The 17,746-nt window shown below is 41.8% G+C and overlaps 1 protein-coding gene across 1 annotated transcript in view; it reads right to left on the bottom strand.

Moving 5' to 3' along the window:
- DIAPH1 (diaphanous related formin 1) overlaps positions 1–17,746 on the bottom strand; it is a 105,023-nt gene that overhangs the window by 14,969 nt on the left and 72,308 nt on the right. The window contains 1 exon segment of the mRNA XM_030827470.1: positions 3,720–3,818. Within this exon segment, the coding sequence (XP_030683330.1) occupies positions 3,720–3,818 (99 nt within the window).

Genomic DNA, 17,746 nt, shown 5'->3' with positions numbered 1-17,746 from the left:
GGCTAACACAGTGAAACCCCGTCTCTACTAAATACATACACAAAAAAATTAGCCGGGCGTGGTGGCGGGCGCCTGTAGTCCCAGCTACTCGGGAGGCTGAGGGAGAAGAATGGCGTGAACCCGGGAGGCAGAGCTTGTAGTGAGCCGAGACTGCACCACTGAACTCCAGCCTGGGAGACAGCAAGACTCCGTCTCAAAAAAAAGCACTAGGGCTCTTGGTTAGAGCCAGACTAGAAAAGACTCAGATAAGCCTTTTGGAATCACCTAGAAGAAAACTATACCAACACTTTTGTAAGCTTATAGGAAGTACATGTACTCATCCTTTCCTCATGTGTCAACAGAAGAGGCAGCCCCACAGACCTTTCCCTTCAGCATATATACATAATCAAGTTTTTTAAAATCTTACTCAATGTTCCTCTCTAAATTACCAGTTTCTCTTTCTTTCACTTTATAGCAATTTAAACTAGCCTATTCTCTCTCACTTCCACGACTCTGATTTATTCCATCACCACAAAGCCAATGAAAAGATGGCAGCCACTTAGAGAATATACTTTAGGTAAGACACCATCCTGCTACCTCTCCCATCCACCTCCCCGAAAAGATAATCTGTTCTTGCTGAATTTTCCTATTTCAGTAAATGGTACCACTTCCCGCAGAGTGACCTAAATCTCAAATTACCTTCTCCTTTATCCCAAGTCAATCACTAAATTCCATTAATTTTACCTTCTCTCTCTCTCTCTCTCTTTTTTTGGAGACAGCATCTCACTCTGTTGCCCAAGCTAGAGTGCAGTAGTGCAGTCGTAGCTCATGGCAGCCTGGACCTCCCAGCCTCAAGCAATCCTCCTCCCACCTCAGTCTCCCAAGTGGCTGGGACTATAGGCATGCGGCACCACATCTGGCTAGTTTCTTATTTTATTTTATTTATTTTTATTTATTTCTTGAGATGAGTCTCACTCTGTCACCCAGGCTGCAGTGCAACGGTGTGGTGTCGGCTCACTGCAACCTCCACTTCCCAGGTTCAAGCGATTCTCCTGCCTCAGCCCTATGAGTAGGTGGGATTAGAGGCATGCTCCACCATGCCCAGCTAATTTTTCTGTTTTTAGTAGAGACAGGGTTTTGCCATGTTGACCAGGCTCATCTCAAACTCCTGACCTCCAGTGATCCACCTGCCTCAGCCTCCCAAAGTGCTGGGATTACAGCCATGAGCCACTGCACCTAGCCTAATTCTACCGTCTTAATATCCTCTCCCTCTCTCATTCTCATCACCTTAGTTTCAGGCCCTGATCACATCTCACCTAGTTTAAAACAATGACATAACTCATCTCTGCCTATAGTCTCCCCTTACCTTAGCAATCCAGCCTCAAAATCACTGCCAAAGCAGCCTTCCTAAAAATTACACAGGATAATCTCACTCATTTTCCTGATTTAAACTTTACTCAGTTGTATTCAACTACTTGCAGTTCCTGAACTGCACAATGTTATCTCATGCTCTCATACATGCTGATCCCTCTCCTGAAACAAGCCAACCTTCCCGCCTTCACTTAATTTTTTTTTTTTTTTTTTGAGACGGGTCTTACTCTGTTGCCCAGGCTGCAGTGCAGTGGTGCAATCACAGCTCACTGCAACCTCAAATTCCTGGGCTCAAGTGATCCTTCTGCCTTAGCCTCCTGAGTAGTTGGGACTACTGGCACACGCCACTGTGCTCACCTAGTATTTTATGTTTTGTAGAGACAGGGGTCTTGCTTTGTTTCCCAGGCTGGTCTTGAACTCTTGGTCTTAAGCAATCTTCCCACCTCGGCTTCCTGCTGGGATTACAGGAATGAGCTACCACGCCCAGCCTCCTTAATTCCTTAATTGGTCTTTCAACTCAGTTTAAGTAGTACCTCCTTTAGAATATCTTCTGGGATTTGCCCCTCCAACACTGCCCCCACTTGATTTAGATCCCTCCCTTCCTAGTACTCTCATAAACATTCTAGCATACCTCCATCATAGCATTTATCAATCTGTGCTGTTATAATCTGCCTTTCTGTGTTTACCAAATACGTGGCTCATGCAGACAGGGACTATTGTCTTATTCAGCTTTGTATCGTTAGCACATGAGAGACATTTCATCACTGTTGAATCACTAAATTCCATCTTCCAGACCATCCTACCCTACATTACTCTCGATTTTCTTTTCTTAAATTCTGTTTTCCATATCAATATCATGCCACTAGAAATCATAATGTACTACACCATTGTCTTTCTTGTATCATTTTTTAAAACAATTACTCATGTCTTATGTTCCTAGAGATACTCTTGGGAAGAGGAACTGACTCACACTACTTTAGTCTCCATAAGACTTCACCACAGACACTATGTAGTAATAGTTATTGACAATAATTTAAGATTATATAATCAAGAATAATGTGACAGTTTACTGGTCTCACTGTATCACTGACTTTACTGATGGGTATGTGTACTTATTGGCTGTGTGATCTGGGCACTTCGCATCATTTAAACTTTGGTTTTCTCATTTGGAAAAACAGGGACAATAACTGCATTACAAGACTGTGAGTGGGTTTTACAGAAAATACCCTTTCATCTCTGGGACACATGCCTAGTATGTGCCTAATAGAGCCTATAACATAGCAGACCCTGAAATATTTGTCAAATAAATATTTAAGTCTATATTTCTCGGTATGAAGTAGGTAGATGAATAATTAAAAAGAACAAAAATTTAACATTTGTCCTGATCATCAAATAAGTACTACCTATATCAACTTTGCAGAAGAATTTCTTATTTGAAATTTTGCTACCAAACAGTTACGAGTATACGTGGAAACTTCACAACAGAACCCTTCTCTGGAGTTACTGATCCTGCTCTGAGAAGTACAAAATTTACCTTACTTATTTTAAATCACAAACTAATTTTAAATTTAATTGAAGCCAAGCTAGTACCTTTACTTATCAGAAAGTGAAAGCTGGGCATGGTAGCTTACATCTGTAATCCCAACATATTGTGAGGCTGAGGTGGGCAGATCACTTGAGGCCAGGAGCTTAAGACCAGCCTGGGCAACATAGCGAGGCCTCTTCTCTATTTTTTTTATAAAAAAGCAAAAGTGGGAAAGAGGAAACGTACAGTGGCTAGACCATCTGTGGTAGACTTTCTGTGAACGCAATGGACATAGTAAGGACTTTTAAATAAGAAAGTCAGAGGCACGGCTGGGCGGATGACCTGAGCCCAGGAGTTTGAGACCAGCCTGAGCAACATGGCAAAACCCCATCTCTACAAAAAATTAGCTGAGCATGGTGGTGCACACCTGTAGTCCCAGCTACTTGGGAGGCTGGGGTGGAAGAATCAACTGAGCCAGGGAAGCTGAGATGGCAGTGAGCTGTGATCGCATTATTACACTCCAGCATGGGCAAGAGTGAGACTGCATCTCAAAAAAAAAAAAACAAAGGCTCAAACCCCAGACCTCCTTCTTACTAGCTTTATGACTAGGCAAATTCCTAAAAATCTTAGCTTGTTTCCTTGACATAAAACTGGATACTTAAAAATCTTGCAGTGCTACTGAAGAAATTAAACATGATACTGAAAATTCACTGTGCAATGCTTGGTATATAGCAGGAATTGAACAATTAAAGTTCCATATCAAGGGACCATAGATTCAAGAGAATTAAAAGTTCTTAAAAGAACTCCTTCACATTTCGAATAGTTGGGACCAAGAGATACTCACAGAGATTCTGGGCTGTCTTTGAATCCAATACCTTTAACTCTTTTACTTTTTTCTTTTGCACAGATTTCTTTTCTTCTCCACCTTCTTGATCCTTCTTGGCTAGCAGGGAAAAGATTAGAAAAGCATGATTAAGAGTAAGCCACCTCTGTGCTTTACTGAGCAACTACTGTCCAGCGTGAAATGGCCCCTCACTTCCTCTCTATTATAATGGTCTCTCCATTGTATTCCTTCAAAACTACCCTCCTCTTCAACCAACCACCCTTCTATTACTGAACCTCCCCCAACTCTAATAAATATCTCATTTTCATTTCTTCAATATTTATCAGTAATGCTTTCCTACCTACATCCTATCTACTTGCAGGGATCAGCAAGCTTCCTGTAAAGGACCAGACAGTAACTATTTTAGGCTTTGCAGGCCATATGGTCTCAATTATTCAACTCTGCCACTGTAGCATGAAAGCAGGCACAGACAATACATAAATGAATGGGCATGGCTGTGTTCCATTAAAACTTGACTCACAAGAACAGTTGGCTAGTAGTAGTTCAGCAGTTCCCTTCCACCATGTTATCCTTCCTTTGGTGCCTATTTAAAAATCTGACTTATCTTTCAAGCTCCATCTTTTTTGTTTGTTTGTTTTTCCAGACAGCATCTCACTGTGTCACCCAGGTTAGAGTACAGTGGAGCAATCATGGCTCACTTGCAGCCTTGACCTCCTGGGCTCAGACAATTCTCCCACTTTAGTGTCCCAAGGAGCTGGGACTACAGGTACAGGCCACCACGCCTGCCTAATTTTTGTATTTTTTTGTGGAGATGAGGTTTCACCATGTTGCCCAGGCTGGCCTCAAACTCCTGGGATCAAGCAATCTGCCTGCCTCAGCCTCCCAAACTGCTAGGAATACAGGCATGAGCCACTGTTGCCCCACCTTAAGCTCCATCTTGAACATGACTTTCTCTAAAAAAATTTTGTTTTCTCAACTGCCTATGATTGAGGTAAAATATACTTCTGCCTTCTACATTCTTTTCAGACTATCCAAAGCCATCATATTCTTCCCTTCTCGTGAAACGTTCCCTGATAAATGATACTTGCTCCCTGCTTCGATAAACTTATTTTCATCGTATTTGTTATCTATATCTCATCCAACAATTAGTTATTCAATGTTTTGTGACATTGCATACATATTATCTTGATCTTTTTAAAGCCTCTGTTATTTAATAAGTGTGGATATTTCTCATCCCACCTAGATTTTGAACTTCAAGGGCATGGGCAAAAGAGTATTTCATTATATCACTCTCTTAATGGCTCTCATGATAGTAACATTCTCTACAAAATGGTTGATGCTGGCTATCCAAGGACAGTTGAGCAATACATAGAAAAAAACCAAGTAACTATTCTGGACAGACATAATTGTAAAATACTTTGTCCTATAGTGTAACTTGGTATCAAATTTTCAGAAAGTCATATGGGAATATCCCTGAAAGGAGAGTCAAGAACCTGACAAAGCTAGCTGCCTCTGAGCAGTGGAATGGGGTGTTTGAACACGACAGTGGGAGGAATACTTTTGAACACAACCTTTTTATACCATTTGAATTTTAAACCATATGAAAAGTATTACCTGGTACAAATAAACAAGAATTAAAACAAAAAAGTTACATACAAAAGGTACAAAGAACTATAAAACACATTCACTCTTGGCTGGGTGCAGTGGCTCACACCTGTAATCCTAGCACTTTGGGAGGCTGAGGTGGGCAGATCACTTGAGCTCAGGAGTTTGAGACCAACTTGACCAACATGGCAAAACCCTGTCTCTACAAAAAAAATTCAAAAATTAGCCAGGCATGGTGGCACGCACCTGTAGTCCCTGCTACTCAGGAGGTTGATGTGGGAAAATCACCCTGAGCCCAGGAGGTTGAAGCTGCGGTGAGCTGTGATGGTGCCACTGCACTCCAGCCTGGATGACACAGTGAGATCCTGTCTCAAAAAAATTCACTGTTTTGGAGCTCAGTAGTCCCAGTTTGAGGAAGAAAAATACTAAATACACAAAGATTAATTATCTCAATAAATATTTATTGACTACCTATATGTGCCAGGCTCCATTCTGGGCAATGGAAATAAAAGAAGTGAACAAAATAGAGAAAGATTCTTGCCTTCATGGAACTTACGTTCTAACAAAAATAAATAAACTAGACCAATTAATAGATAAAATAGTATACTATATTATCATAGCTACTGTGAAAAGAAAGACAGGGAAAAGGATGGGGGGGTTTGATGAGGGGGGGCAGGTTACAATTTTAGAGGGATGGTCAGGGAAGATCTCACTGTAAGTGACATCTGAGTAAAGACCTCTTAGAAAGTGAGGGAGCAAGCCACATAAATATCCAGGGGAAAGGGGCAAAAGCATTCCAGGCAGAGGCAATAACAAATGCAAAGGCCTGAGATAGAGCACGTTGGATGTGTTGTTGAAGGAGGAGCAAAAACGTCACTAAAGCTAAAAGTAGATGGAATGAAAGGAAGAGCAGGAGATGAAGTGAGAGAAGTAGGTAAAGACAGATCACATAAAAAAAATAGGCCTGGCATGGTGGCTCATGCCTATAATCCGAGCACCTTAGGAGGCCGAGGTGGGAAGGTCACTTGAGTCCAGGTGTTTGAGACAAGCTTGGGCAACATAGTGAGACCCTGTCTCCATTTAAAAAAAAATTTAGCTAGGCGTGGTGGCACATGCCTGTAGTCCCAGCTACTTGGGGGGCTGAAGTAGGAGGATCACTCGAGCCCAGGAGGTTGAGGCTGCAGTGAGCCATGACTGTGCCATTGCACTCCAGCCTGGATGACAGAGAGAGTCCCTAGTCTCCAAAAAAAGAAAATCATATAAAAAATGAAAATTGGCCAGGCGCGGTGGCTCATGCCTGTAATCCCAGCACTTTGGGAGGCTGAGGCGGGCGGATCACCTGAGGTCGGGAGTTCAAGACCAGCCTGACCAACGTGAAGAAACCCCGTCTCTACTAAAAATACAAAATTAGCCGGGTGTGGTGGCACATGCCTGTAATCCTAGCTACTAGAGAGGCTGAGGCAGGAGAATCGCTTGAACCTGGGAGGCAGAGGTTGTGGTGAGCCGAGATTGCGCCATTGCACTGCAGCCTGGGCAACAAGAGCAAAACTCCGTCTCAAAAAAAAAAAAAAATTATGGTCAGATAAAAATGGAGACAAAACACATCCAGATTACATCACAAAAACTTAGAAGCAGGGAAGGAGAAAAAAAGTATCTCATTTTACATAGGAAAAGTGAAAAAATATACATACATTATTGATGTTGAGAAACAGAAAACCATATTCATTTTTTTCTGCTTGTAGTGAGAAAAACAAAACGTACAGATAGAAGAAAGGAAGGGATGAAAATGTCATTTTTGGGGAAGATATGACTATATATAGCAATTCAAGACAACCCAAGGAAGAACTACAAGAATTAATCATTCAGTAAGGTTGACAGATAAAAGACAAGCATATGCACTTCCAGTTCCACCAAAATGGAGTAGCTTCATGTAGAGGAAATACTTAAGACAGTTATATTTAAAAAGTGAGGAGGGCAAAGAGACTTAAATGGAAAAAAAAAGTTTCTACACTCAACTTGGTAAAACACTGGGATAGGTTACATATTAGACTGGGATAGGTTATATACGTATATTGTAATACCTACAACAACATCTAAGAAAACTATATAAAGCAATATACTCAAATACTGTAAATAAATGAAAATAGAATCTTTGTTTTTGAGGGGTTTTTTTTGAGACAGGGTCCCATTTGGTCACCCAGGCTGGAGTGCAGTGGCTCAATCATGGTTCACTGCATCCTCAACCTCCTGAGCTCAAGCAATCCTCCCATCTCTGCTTCCCAGGTAGCTGAGACTACAGGCATGAGCCACCATGCCTGGCTAACTTTTCTTTTTTTTTTTTTTTTTTTTTTTTGAGACAGTCTCGCTCTGTCGCCCAGGCTGGAGTGCAGTGGCGCAATCTTGGCCCACTGCAAGCTCCGCCTCCCGGGTTCACGTGATTAGCCAGAATGGTCTCAATCTCCTGACCTCGTGATCTGCCCGCCTCAGCCTCCCAAAGAGCTGGGATTACAGGCGTGAGCCACTGAGCTCGGCTTTTTGTTTGTTTGTTTGTTTTTTGAGACGGAGTCTCGCTCTGTCGCCCAGGCTGGAGTGCAGTGGCACAATCTCGGCTCACTGCAAGCTCCGCCTCCCGGGTTCACGCCATTCTCCTGCCTCAGCATCCCAAGTAACTGGGATTATAGGTACCCACCACCATGCAACCTCCGCCTCCTGGGTTCAGGTGATTCTCCTGCCTCAGCGTCCCGAGTAACTGGGATTACAGGAACCCACCACCATGCCCGGCTAATTTTTGTATTTTTAGTAGAGATGGGGTTTCACCATGTTGGCCAGGCTGGTCTCGAATTCCTGACTTCAGGTGATCCACCTGCCTCAGCCTCCCAAAGTGCTAGGATAACAGGCGTGAGCCACCGTGCCCAGCCCACCTGGCTAACATTTATATTTCTTGTAGAGACACAGTTTTGCCACGTTGCCCAGGCTGGGCTGGGCTGGGCTCAAGCAATCCACCAACCTCAGCTTCCCAAAGTGCTGGGATTATAGACATGAGCCACCACACCCAGTCAATAGTTTTTCTTTTTCTTTTTTTTTGAGACGGAGTCTCGCTCTGTCGCCCAGGCTGGAGTGCAGTGGCGCGATCTCGGCTCACTGCAAGCTCCGCCTCCCGGGTTCACGCCATTCTCCTGCCTCAGCCTCTCCGAGTAGCTGGGACTACAGGCACCTGCCACCACGCCCGGCTAATTTTTTTTTGCATTTTTAGTAGAGACGGGGTTTCACCGTGGTCTCGATCTCCTGACCTCGTGATCCGCCCGCCTCGGCCTCCCAAAGTGCAGGGATTACAAGCGTGAGCCACCGTGCCCGGCCAACAGTTTTTCATTAAAGATTTTTGCTACCATATTCATAAAAAATATTGCTCTATAGTTTTTTCTTATGATGTCATTGTCTGATTTTGCCATCTATAGTTTTTTCTTATGATGTCATTGTCTGATTTTGCCATCAGGGTAATACTAGCCTCATAAAATGAGATGTGAGCCAGGCGTGGTGGCTCACACCTGTAATCCCAGCACTTAAGGAGGCTGAGGCAGGCAGATCACTTGAGGCCAGGAGTTCGAGACCAGCTTGACCAACATGGTGAAATCCTGTCTCTACTAAAAATATTAAAAAATTAGCTGGGCATGGTGGCACACACCTGTAATCCTAGCTATTTGGGAGGCTGAGGCACGAGAATCACTTAAACCCAGGAGGCGGAGGTTGCAGTGAGCAGAGATTGCCCCAGTGCACTCCAGCCTGGGCAACAGAGCAAGACCATGTGTCAAAAAAAAAAAAAAAAAAAAAAAGTTGTGAAATATTCTATTTCTTGGAAGACTTTGCAAAGAATTAGTGTTAATTGTATTAATTCTTCATTAAATGTTGGGTGGAATTCAGTAGTGAAGATATCTGGGCCTTTTCTTTTTGGGTAGTTTTTTTTTTTTTTTTTTTTGGTATTTTTAGTAGAGACAGGGTTTCACCATGTTGGCCAAGGATGGTCTTGATCTCCTGACCTCGTGATCCGCCCGCCTTGGCCTCCCAAAGTGCTAGGATTACAGGAGTGAGCCACCGTGCCCCCAGCCTTTTTTGGGTAGTTTTTGACTAATGATTCAATCTCCTCACATGTTACAGATCTATTCAGATTGTTTATTTTTTCTTGCATCAGTTTTGGTAGTTTGTATATTTCTGGGAATTTGCCATTTCATCTGGGTTATCTAATTTGTTGGTGAACAGTTGTTCACAGCATTCTTTGTAATCCTCTTTATTTCCGGAAGGTTGGTAGTAATGTCTACTATTTCATTCTGATTCAAGTCTCTCTTTTTCTTGGTCAATCTGGCTAAAGTTTTATGAATTTTGTTATCTTTTTAAATAATAAGCTTTTGGTTTCACTGATTGTCTCTATTTTTTTTTCTATTCTCTATTTTGTTAATTTCCTCCCTAATCTCTATTATTTCTTTCCTTCTGCTTGCTTTAGATTTAGTTTGCTCTTCTCTTTCTAGTGTCTTAAGGTTGAAGGTTAGGTTATTGATTTGAGATCATTCTTCTTCCTTACTATAAGCATTTACAGGTATAAATTACCCTCTACTGCTTTTTGTATATCCCATAAGGCATAAGGTTTTTTTTCTTTTTTTTGAGACGGAGTCTTGCTTTGTCGCCCCGGCTACAGCGCAGTGGCATGATCTCAGCCCACTGCAACCTCCGCCTCCTGGCTTCAAGCAATTCTCCTGTCTCAGCCTCCTTCTCGAGTAGCTGGGATTACAGGCACACGACACCATGCCTGGCTAATTTTTTTTTCTTTAGACGGAGTCTTGCTCTATCGCCCAGGCTAGAGTGAAGTGGCACAATCTCAGCTCACTGCAACCTACGCCTCCCGGGGTCAAGCGATTCTTCTGTCTCAGCCTCCCGAGTAGCTGGGACTACAGGCGCCTGCCACATGCCCAGCTAATTTTTGTAGTTTTAGTAGAGATGGGGTTCCATCATACTGGCCAGGCTGGTCTCGAACTCCTGACCTCGTGATCCACCTGCCTCGGCCTCCCAAAGTGCTGGGATTACAGGCGTGAGCCACTGCGCCCGGCCTAAGTTTTGTATTTTTAGTAGTGATGGGGTTTCGCCATGTTGGCCAGGCTGGTCTCGAACTCCTCAGGTGATCCACTTGCCTTGGCCTCCCAAAGTGCTGGGATTACAGGCATAAGCCACTGCAGCTGGTTTCAGGAAAATTTTTAAACAGACATGACACCAGCACTATCACCTATCAAAAGATGCCATTTCAGGCCATGTGTGGTGGTTCACGCCTATAATCCCAGCACTTTGGGAGGCTGAGGTGGGCAGATCACCTGAGCTCAGGAGTTCGAGACCACCCTGGGCAACATGGTGAAACCCCATCTCTACTAAAATACAAAAAATTAGCCTGGTGTGGTGGCACTCGCCTATGGTCCCAGCTACTCTGGAGGCTGAGGCATGAGAATTGCTTGAGCCCAGGAGGGGGAAGTTGCAATGAGCTGAGATCACGCCACTGCACTCCAGCTTGGGCTATTTCATCAAATATATGATGGCAGCAATTATAAAATACACACTATTTTATGCACCATTAAAAATGAAAGAGTCCTGCCAATGAAACTATGACATCCACTGCGAGAAACATCATGATTTCAGAGATGTTTAAAAAATCATACCAGCATTTGACAAAATTTAAAATCCTATTCATGATTTAAAACTCCAGGTAAACTTGGAATTAATGGGAACTTCCTCAACCTGATAAAGTACATTTATGAAAAATTTACAAATAACTTTATGCTTAATTGTGAAAGATTGAATTCTGAGACTCTAGAAACCAGAAACAAGGTAAAGATGTTTGCTGTCACTACTCTCTAAATTATATTTCTTTATATATATTTAAGGGCTGTGCACGGTGGCTCATGCCTGTAATCTCAGCACTTTGGGAGGCCAAGGCAGGTTGATCACTTGAAGTCAGGAGTTCGAGACCAGCCTGGCCAACATGGTGAAACCCTGTCTCTACTAAAAACACAAAAATTAGCTGGTGGTGGTGTGTGCCTGTAATCCCAGGTACTCAGGAGGCTGAGGCATGAGAATCGCTTGAACCCGGGAGGCGGAGGTTCTAGTGAGCCAAGATTGTGCCACTGCACTCCAGCCTGGGCAACAGAGCAAGATTCTGTCTAAAAAAAAAAAAAAGGAAAGAAAAGAAAAAGAAAAAAGAAAGAAAGAAAAAGAAATGAACAACTAGAAAAGTACCATAAGACAAAAGCAAACAAATAAATAGAAAAGAAGAGAAACACTTCAGTTACACTTCAGTTATGTGAACAAAAGTTACGTGACCAAACTGTATGCTAAAAACCACAAAACACTGATGAGAGAAATCAAAGACCTAAATAAATGGAAAGATACATGATGTTCATAGAACATAAAATTCAACATTGAAAGATGTATATTTTCCCCAAATCAATCTACAGATTCAACACATCCTTTCATCCTGTTAAACGGAAATCACCATATGACCTAGCAAATCCACTCCTAAGGCATATTCTCCCCAAAACCAAAAACAGCTACTCAAATGGATGCAAGTACATGCACATTCATAGCAGCTCTATTCAAAATAGATAAAAGGTAGAAATAGTCTAACTGCCCAGCAGGTGCAGTGGCTCACGCCTGTAATCCCAGCACTTTGGGAGGCCTTGGCAGGCGGATCATGAGGTCAGGAGTTCAAGACCAGCCTGACTAACATGGTGAAATGCCATTTCTGCTAAAAATACAAAAAATTAGCCAGGCATGGTGGCACATGCCTGTAATCCCAGCTACTCAGGAGGCTGAGGCAAGAGAATCACTCGAACCCAGGAGGCAGAGGTTGCAGTGAGCCAAGGTCGTGCCACTACACTCCAGACTGGGCAACAGAGTGGGACTCTGTCTTGGAAAAAAAAAGAAATTGTCTGTCTGTCAATTAATGCATAAACAAACTGTGGCATATGCAATGGAATATTATTCTGCCATAAAAAGTAATGAGCTACTGATAACATGATACAATGTGGAGAATTCTCAAAAACATCATGCTAAAGTGAAAGAAGCCAGACACAAAAGTCACATATATTATTTAACTTATATGAAATATTCAGCAGAGGTAAATCTATAGAGACACATATAGACTGGTGATTGTTAGGAGCTAAAGGGATGGAGGAATGAGGAGCAACTGCTTAAAGTGTAAAGGATTTCTTTTGGGAGTGATGAAAATGTTTTGGAACTGGATAGATATGATGGTTGTATATTATGAGTATACTAAATGCCACTAAATTGCTTGCTCTAAAATGGTTAATTTTATGTTGTGTGAATTTTATCTCAATAAAATTGTTTATTGTCTTACACGTTTAAAAACTAATTCAATTGGTGAAACTTGAATATGGATTGTATATTAGATAACAGTATCCTATCAATGATAAATTTTCTAAATGTGATAATTACACTGTGGTTACAGAACTTGTATTTAGAAGATACATGCTGAAGAATTTAAGGGTAAAAGGCCATGCTATTGATACTTCATCTCAGTTTAGTTAAAAAAAAAAAGAAAAGAAAATGTTCATAGTAGCATTATTTATAATAGCCAAAAAGTGGAAACAAATGTGGTGTCATAAAAAGGAATGAAGTGCTAATACATGCTGCAACATGAACCTTGCAAGCATCATGATTAGTGAAAGAAACCAAACACAAAGGGCACATACTTTATTAATTATATTGACACAAAATGTCCATAACAGGCAAATCCATATGATAGTAAGTAAATTAGCAGTTGCCAAGTTGGGTGGAATGGGAAGTAGGGAGTGGCTGCTAGTGGATTCAGGGTTTCTTGTAAGTTCGACAAGAATGCTGTGGAATTAGATAGTGGTAATGGCTGGACAACTTTCTGAATACAGACTATCCCTGACTTAAGGCAGTTCAACCTAACAATTTTTTTTTAGCTTATGATGGTGCAAAAGCCATATGCATTCAGTAGAAATTGTACTTCAAATTTTGATTCAAAATTCATTATCAACATTATAAAACTGGCTTTGTGTTAGATTATTTTGTCCAATTGTAAGCTAATGTAAGTGTCCCGAGCATGTTTAAGGTAGGCTAGGCTAAGAAAGATGTTTGGTAAGTTAGGTGTTATTAAATGCGTTCCAACTTAACAATATTTTCGACTTACAATGGCTTTCAGGACATAATTCTATTGTAAATCAAGGAGCATCTGTACACACACAAAAAATGGGATTGTATACTTTAAAGATGAATTTTATCATATGTGAATTATATGTCAATACAATCAGTAAATAAATGTATACATGCATATAGACAAGCATGCATCTATACAACGGACCATAGAACTAAATGGAAAACCTAAAACTGCCAAACATCTAGAAGAGAACAGGGGAAAATCTTCAAAGCTTTGAGGTGGTAGTAATTTCTCAGGTAAGACACACAAAAAAGTATAAACCGACCGGGCGTGGTGGCTCACGCCTATAATCCCCGCACTTTGGGAGGCCGAGGCAGACAGATCACAAGGTCAGGAGATCGAGACCATCCTGGCTAACACGGTGAAACCCTGTCTCTAGTAAAAATACAAAAAATTAGCCGGGTGTGGTGGCGGGCACCTGTAGTCCCAGCTACTCGGGAGGCTGAGGCAGGAGAAGGTGTGAAACTGGGAAGCGGAGCTTGCAGTGAGTCGAGATCGTGCCACTGCACTCCAGCCTGGGTGACAAGAGTAAGACTCTGTCTCAAAAAAAAAAAAAAAAGGCCGGGCGCGGTGGCTCACGCTTGTAATTCCCAGCACTTTGGGAGGCCGAGGCGGGCGGATCACGAGGTCAGGAGATCGAGACCACGGTGAAACCCCGTCTCTACTAAAAATACAAAAAAATTAGCCGGGCGTGGTGGCAGGCGCCTGTAGTCCCAGCTACTCGGAGAGGCCGAGGCAGGAGAATGGCGTGAACCCGGGAGGCGGAGCTTGCAGTGAGCCGAGATTGCGCCACTGCACTCCAGCCTGGGCGACAGAGCGAGACTCCGTCTCAAAAAAAAAAAAAAAAAAAGAAAAAGAGAATAATACAAAACATCAAAAATTGATGAAGCAGACTTCATCAAAATTAAAAACTTCTGTTCTTTTGAAGACATTATTAAGAAATGAGAAGACAAGATTGGGAGAAAATATCTGCAAAACACTTATCCAATAAAGAACTAGTATACCCAACACAGATTAAAATGTTATGACTCGATCATAAGAAAACAACCCAATTTTAAAAAACGGACAGAAGATTTGGAAAGTCACTTTACCAAAGAAGATATACAGATGGCAAATTAAGCACAGAGAAAGCTGCCCAATATCATCAGTAAGTCATGAAAACTATGTACTGGGAATTAAACTCACTAGGAATTAAAACTACAAAGTCTAACCTTTTAAAATCACTAAAAACAAAACAAAACTGATGAGACTTTAGTGTTGGTGAGGATGCAAAGCATTTGCAACTCTCATACATTGCTAGTGGAAATGAAAAATGGTACAGCCACTTTGGAAAACAGTTTGGCAGTTTCTTATACAGTTAAACATACATTTACCATACCATATGACCCAACAATCTCATCCCTAGGTGTTTATCCCTCCAAAATGAAAATATATTTGTCTAGACAAAAATCCTGTACCCAAATGTTTCTATCAGCTTTATTCATAATTGCCAAAAACTGGATACAACCCAAATGTCCATCAGCCAGTGAATGCACATAATGGACATTATGCTAAAATCAAAGAATCCAGACTGAAAAGGCTACTTAGTGTATGATTCTACTTATGTAACAGTCTGGAAAAGACAAAACTGTCAGAAAATAGATCAGTGGTATGCCAGGGTTTGGCAATAAGGAGGAGGACTGACAAATGAACATGAAGGAACTTTTTGGAGTGACTGTGATTATATGGCCGTATACATTTGTCAGCCATATAATACTGTACACATTAAAAGGGTGAATTTGACTATATATAAATTATATCTCAGCAAACCTGACTAAACAAATTGTATCTTCAAGGCCAATACAGTAGGATAAAGCTAAAATAACTATAATAGTGGAGAACAGCTGCGCACAGTGGTTCATGCCTATAATCCCAGCACTTTGGAAGGACAAGTGGTAGGACTGCTTGAGTCCAGGAGCTCGAGACCAGCCTAGGCGACACAGTCTGTCTCTACAAGAAATAAAAAATTAGTCAGGCATGGTGGCACATGCTTATAGTCCCAGCTACTTAGGAAGCTGAGGTAGGAGGATCCCCTGAGCCCAGAAGGCTGAGGCTGCTGTGAGCTGTGATTGTGCGACTGTACTCAGCCTGGGCAATAGAATGAGACCCTGTCTCAGAAAAAAAGCAACAACAAAAAACAGTGTGAGACGATGAGAGAACACATTAAGCAAATAAAGAAATAAAATAAATTCCATAAACAGACATATATTTTAGGCTTTGTGGGCCATATATTAATAGTTTTTGTTGCAACTACTCAACTCTGCTGGAATAATACAAAAATAGTCATTGACAATGACAATAGAATGGCTGTGTTCCAATAAAACCTTATTAACAAAACATGTTGGCCGTAGTTTGCTGACTCCTGGTCTAATCAATAGTGTTGGGAAGACTGGCTTTCCATTTTAAACGAATATAGTAAGATCCTAATTTTATGATATTCACAAAACTAAATTCTAGATACATTAAAAATCTAACGATAAAAAACAGAAATATAATCTTGAATAAATGAAAACTTCCCTAAGAATAACAAAAAATCAAGATGGTATAAAGTAAAATATATGAGACTCTGGGGCCAGGCACAGTGGCTCATGCCTGTATCCCAGCACTTTGGGAGGCTGAGGTGGGCAGATCACCTGACGTCAGGAGTTTGAGTGCAGCCTGGCCAACATGGCGAAACCCTGTCTAAAACTATAAAACTATGAAAATTAGCCAGGCGTGGTGGTGCATGCCTGTAATCCCAGCTACTCGGGAGGCCAAGGCAGGATAACTGCTTGAACTCAGGAGGCAGACGCTGAAGTGAGCCAAAACTCCATCTCAAAAAACAAACAAACAAACAAAACATGAGACTAGCCAGGCGCGGTGGCTCACACCTGTAATCACAGCACTTTGGGAGGCCGAGGCAGGTGGATCACGAGGTCAGGAGTTCAAGACCAGCCTGCCCAACATGGTGAAACCCCATCTCTACTAAAAATATAAAAATGAGTCGAGCATGATGGCAGGCGCCTGTAATCCCAGCTATTTGGGAGGCTGAGGCAGGAGAACTGCTTGAACCCGAGAGGTGGAGGTTGCTGTGAGCTGAGATCGTGCCACTGCACTCCAGCCTGGGCGACAGAATGAGACTCTGTCTGAAAAAAAAAAAAAAAAAAAAAAGGGCCGGGGGGAGGAGAGAGACTCTCCTCCTTAAGCTGGGAGCACAAAAGGCTATATCCTTAAAGTTGAATAACAGGCTCACAGCTGAAAGCCTTAGAAAGACTACCCTGTAGGAACAGGGTGAAAGAGGTAGATCAAGCTTTTCCAAAACCACAACCATGTCTTGGCACAGCTCAATTCCTGACTGGATTAACACAATCAGCCTCTACTATTATCTGTCTAGAGAGGAAAGTGTGACTTCTCTTTTCAGAGAAAAGTAACATCATCTCGAGTTTCCACCATTGTTATATGCAATGCCTGGGCATTTAATCAAAATTACTAGGAATGTCAAAAGGGAGGATCATTTGCCCAAAGTTCAAGGAACAAACCAATAGGAACATATTCACATACAACTCAGACATTACAGTTTCCCAACAAAGACTTTAAAATCACTCTGGTTAACATGTTCTGGAATATAGAGGAAAAAATAAAAATAAATGAAGACGGAGAAGTTCATCAGAGAAGTAGAATTTACTTTTAAAAAATCTATGAACATTCAGCCAGGCGCAGTGGCTCACGCCTGTAATCCCAGCACTTTGGGTGGCCAAGGCGGGCAGATCATGAAGTCAGGAGATCGAGACCAACCTGGTTAACACGGTGAAACCCCGTCTCTACTAAAAATACAAAAAATTGGCCAGGCATCGTGGCAGGCGCCTGTAGTCCCAGCTACTCGGGAAGCTGAGGCAGGAGAATGGCGTGAACCCAGGAGGCAGAGCTTGCAGTGAGCCAAGATCGTGGCACTGCACTCCAGCCTGGGCGACACAGCGAGACTCCGTCTCAAAAATAAATAAATAAAAATAAAAAATAAAAATCTATGAATGTTCTACAACTAAAAAATATTAATTGAAATTAAAAGCTCAACAGATGGGTTTAACAGTAGACACAGTAGGAGTGGGTGAACTGGAAGATAGTAACAAAGATCCAAACTAAAAGCACAGAGGTTAAAAATGGTAAGAAT

The sequence above is a fragment of the Nomascus leucogenys genome, chromosome 2 (assembly GCF_006542625.1).
Source record: "Nomascus leucogenys isolate Asia chromosome 2, Asia_NLE_v1, whole genome shotgun sequence".
NCBI classification, from domain to species: Eukaryota; Metazoa; Chordata; class Mammalia; order Primates; family Hylobatidae; genus Nomascus; species Nomascus leucogenys.
This window is presented reverse-complemented; position numbering and strand designations above follow the sequence as displayed.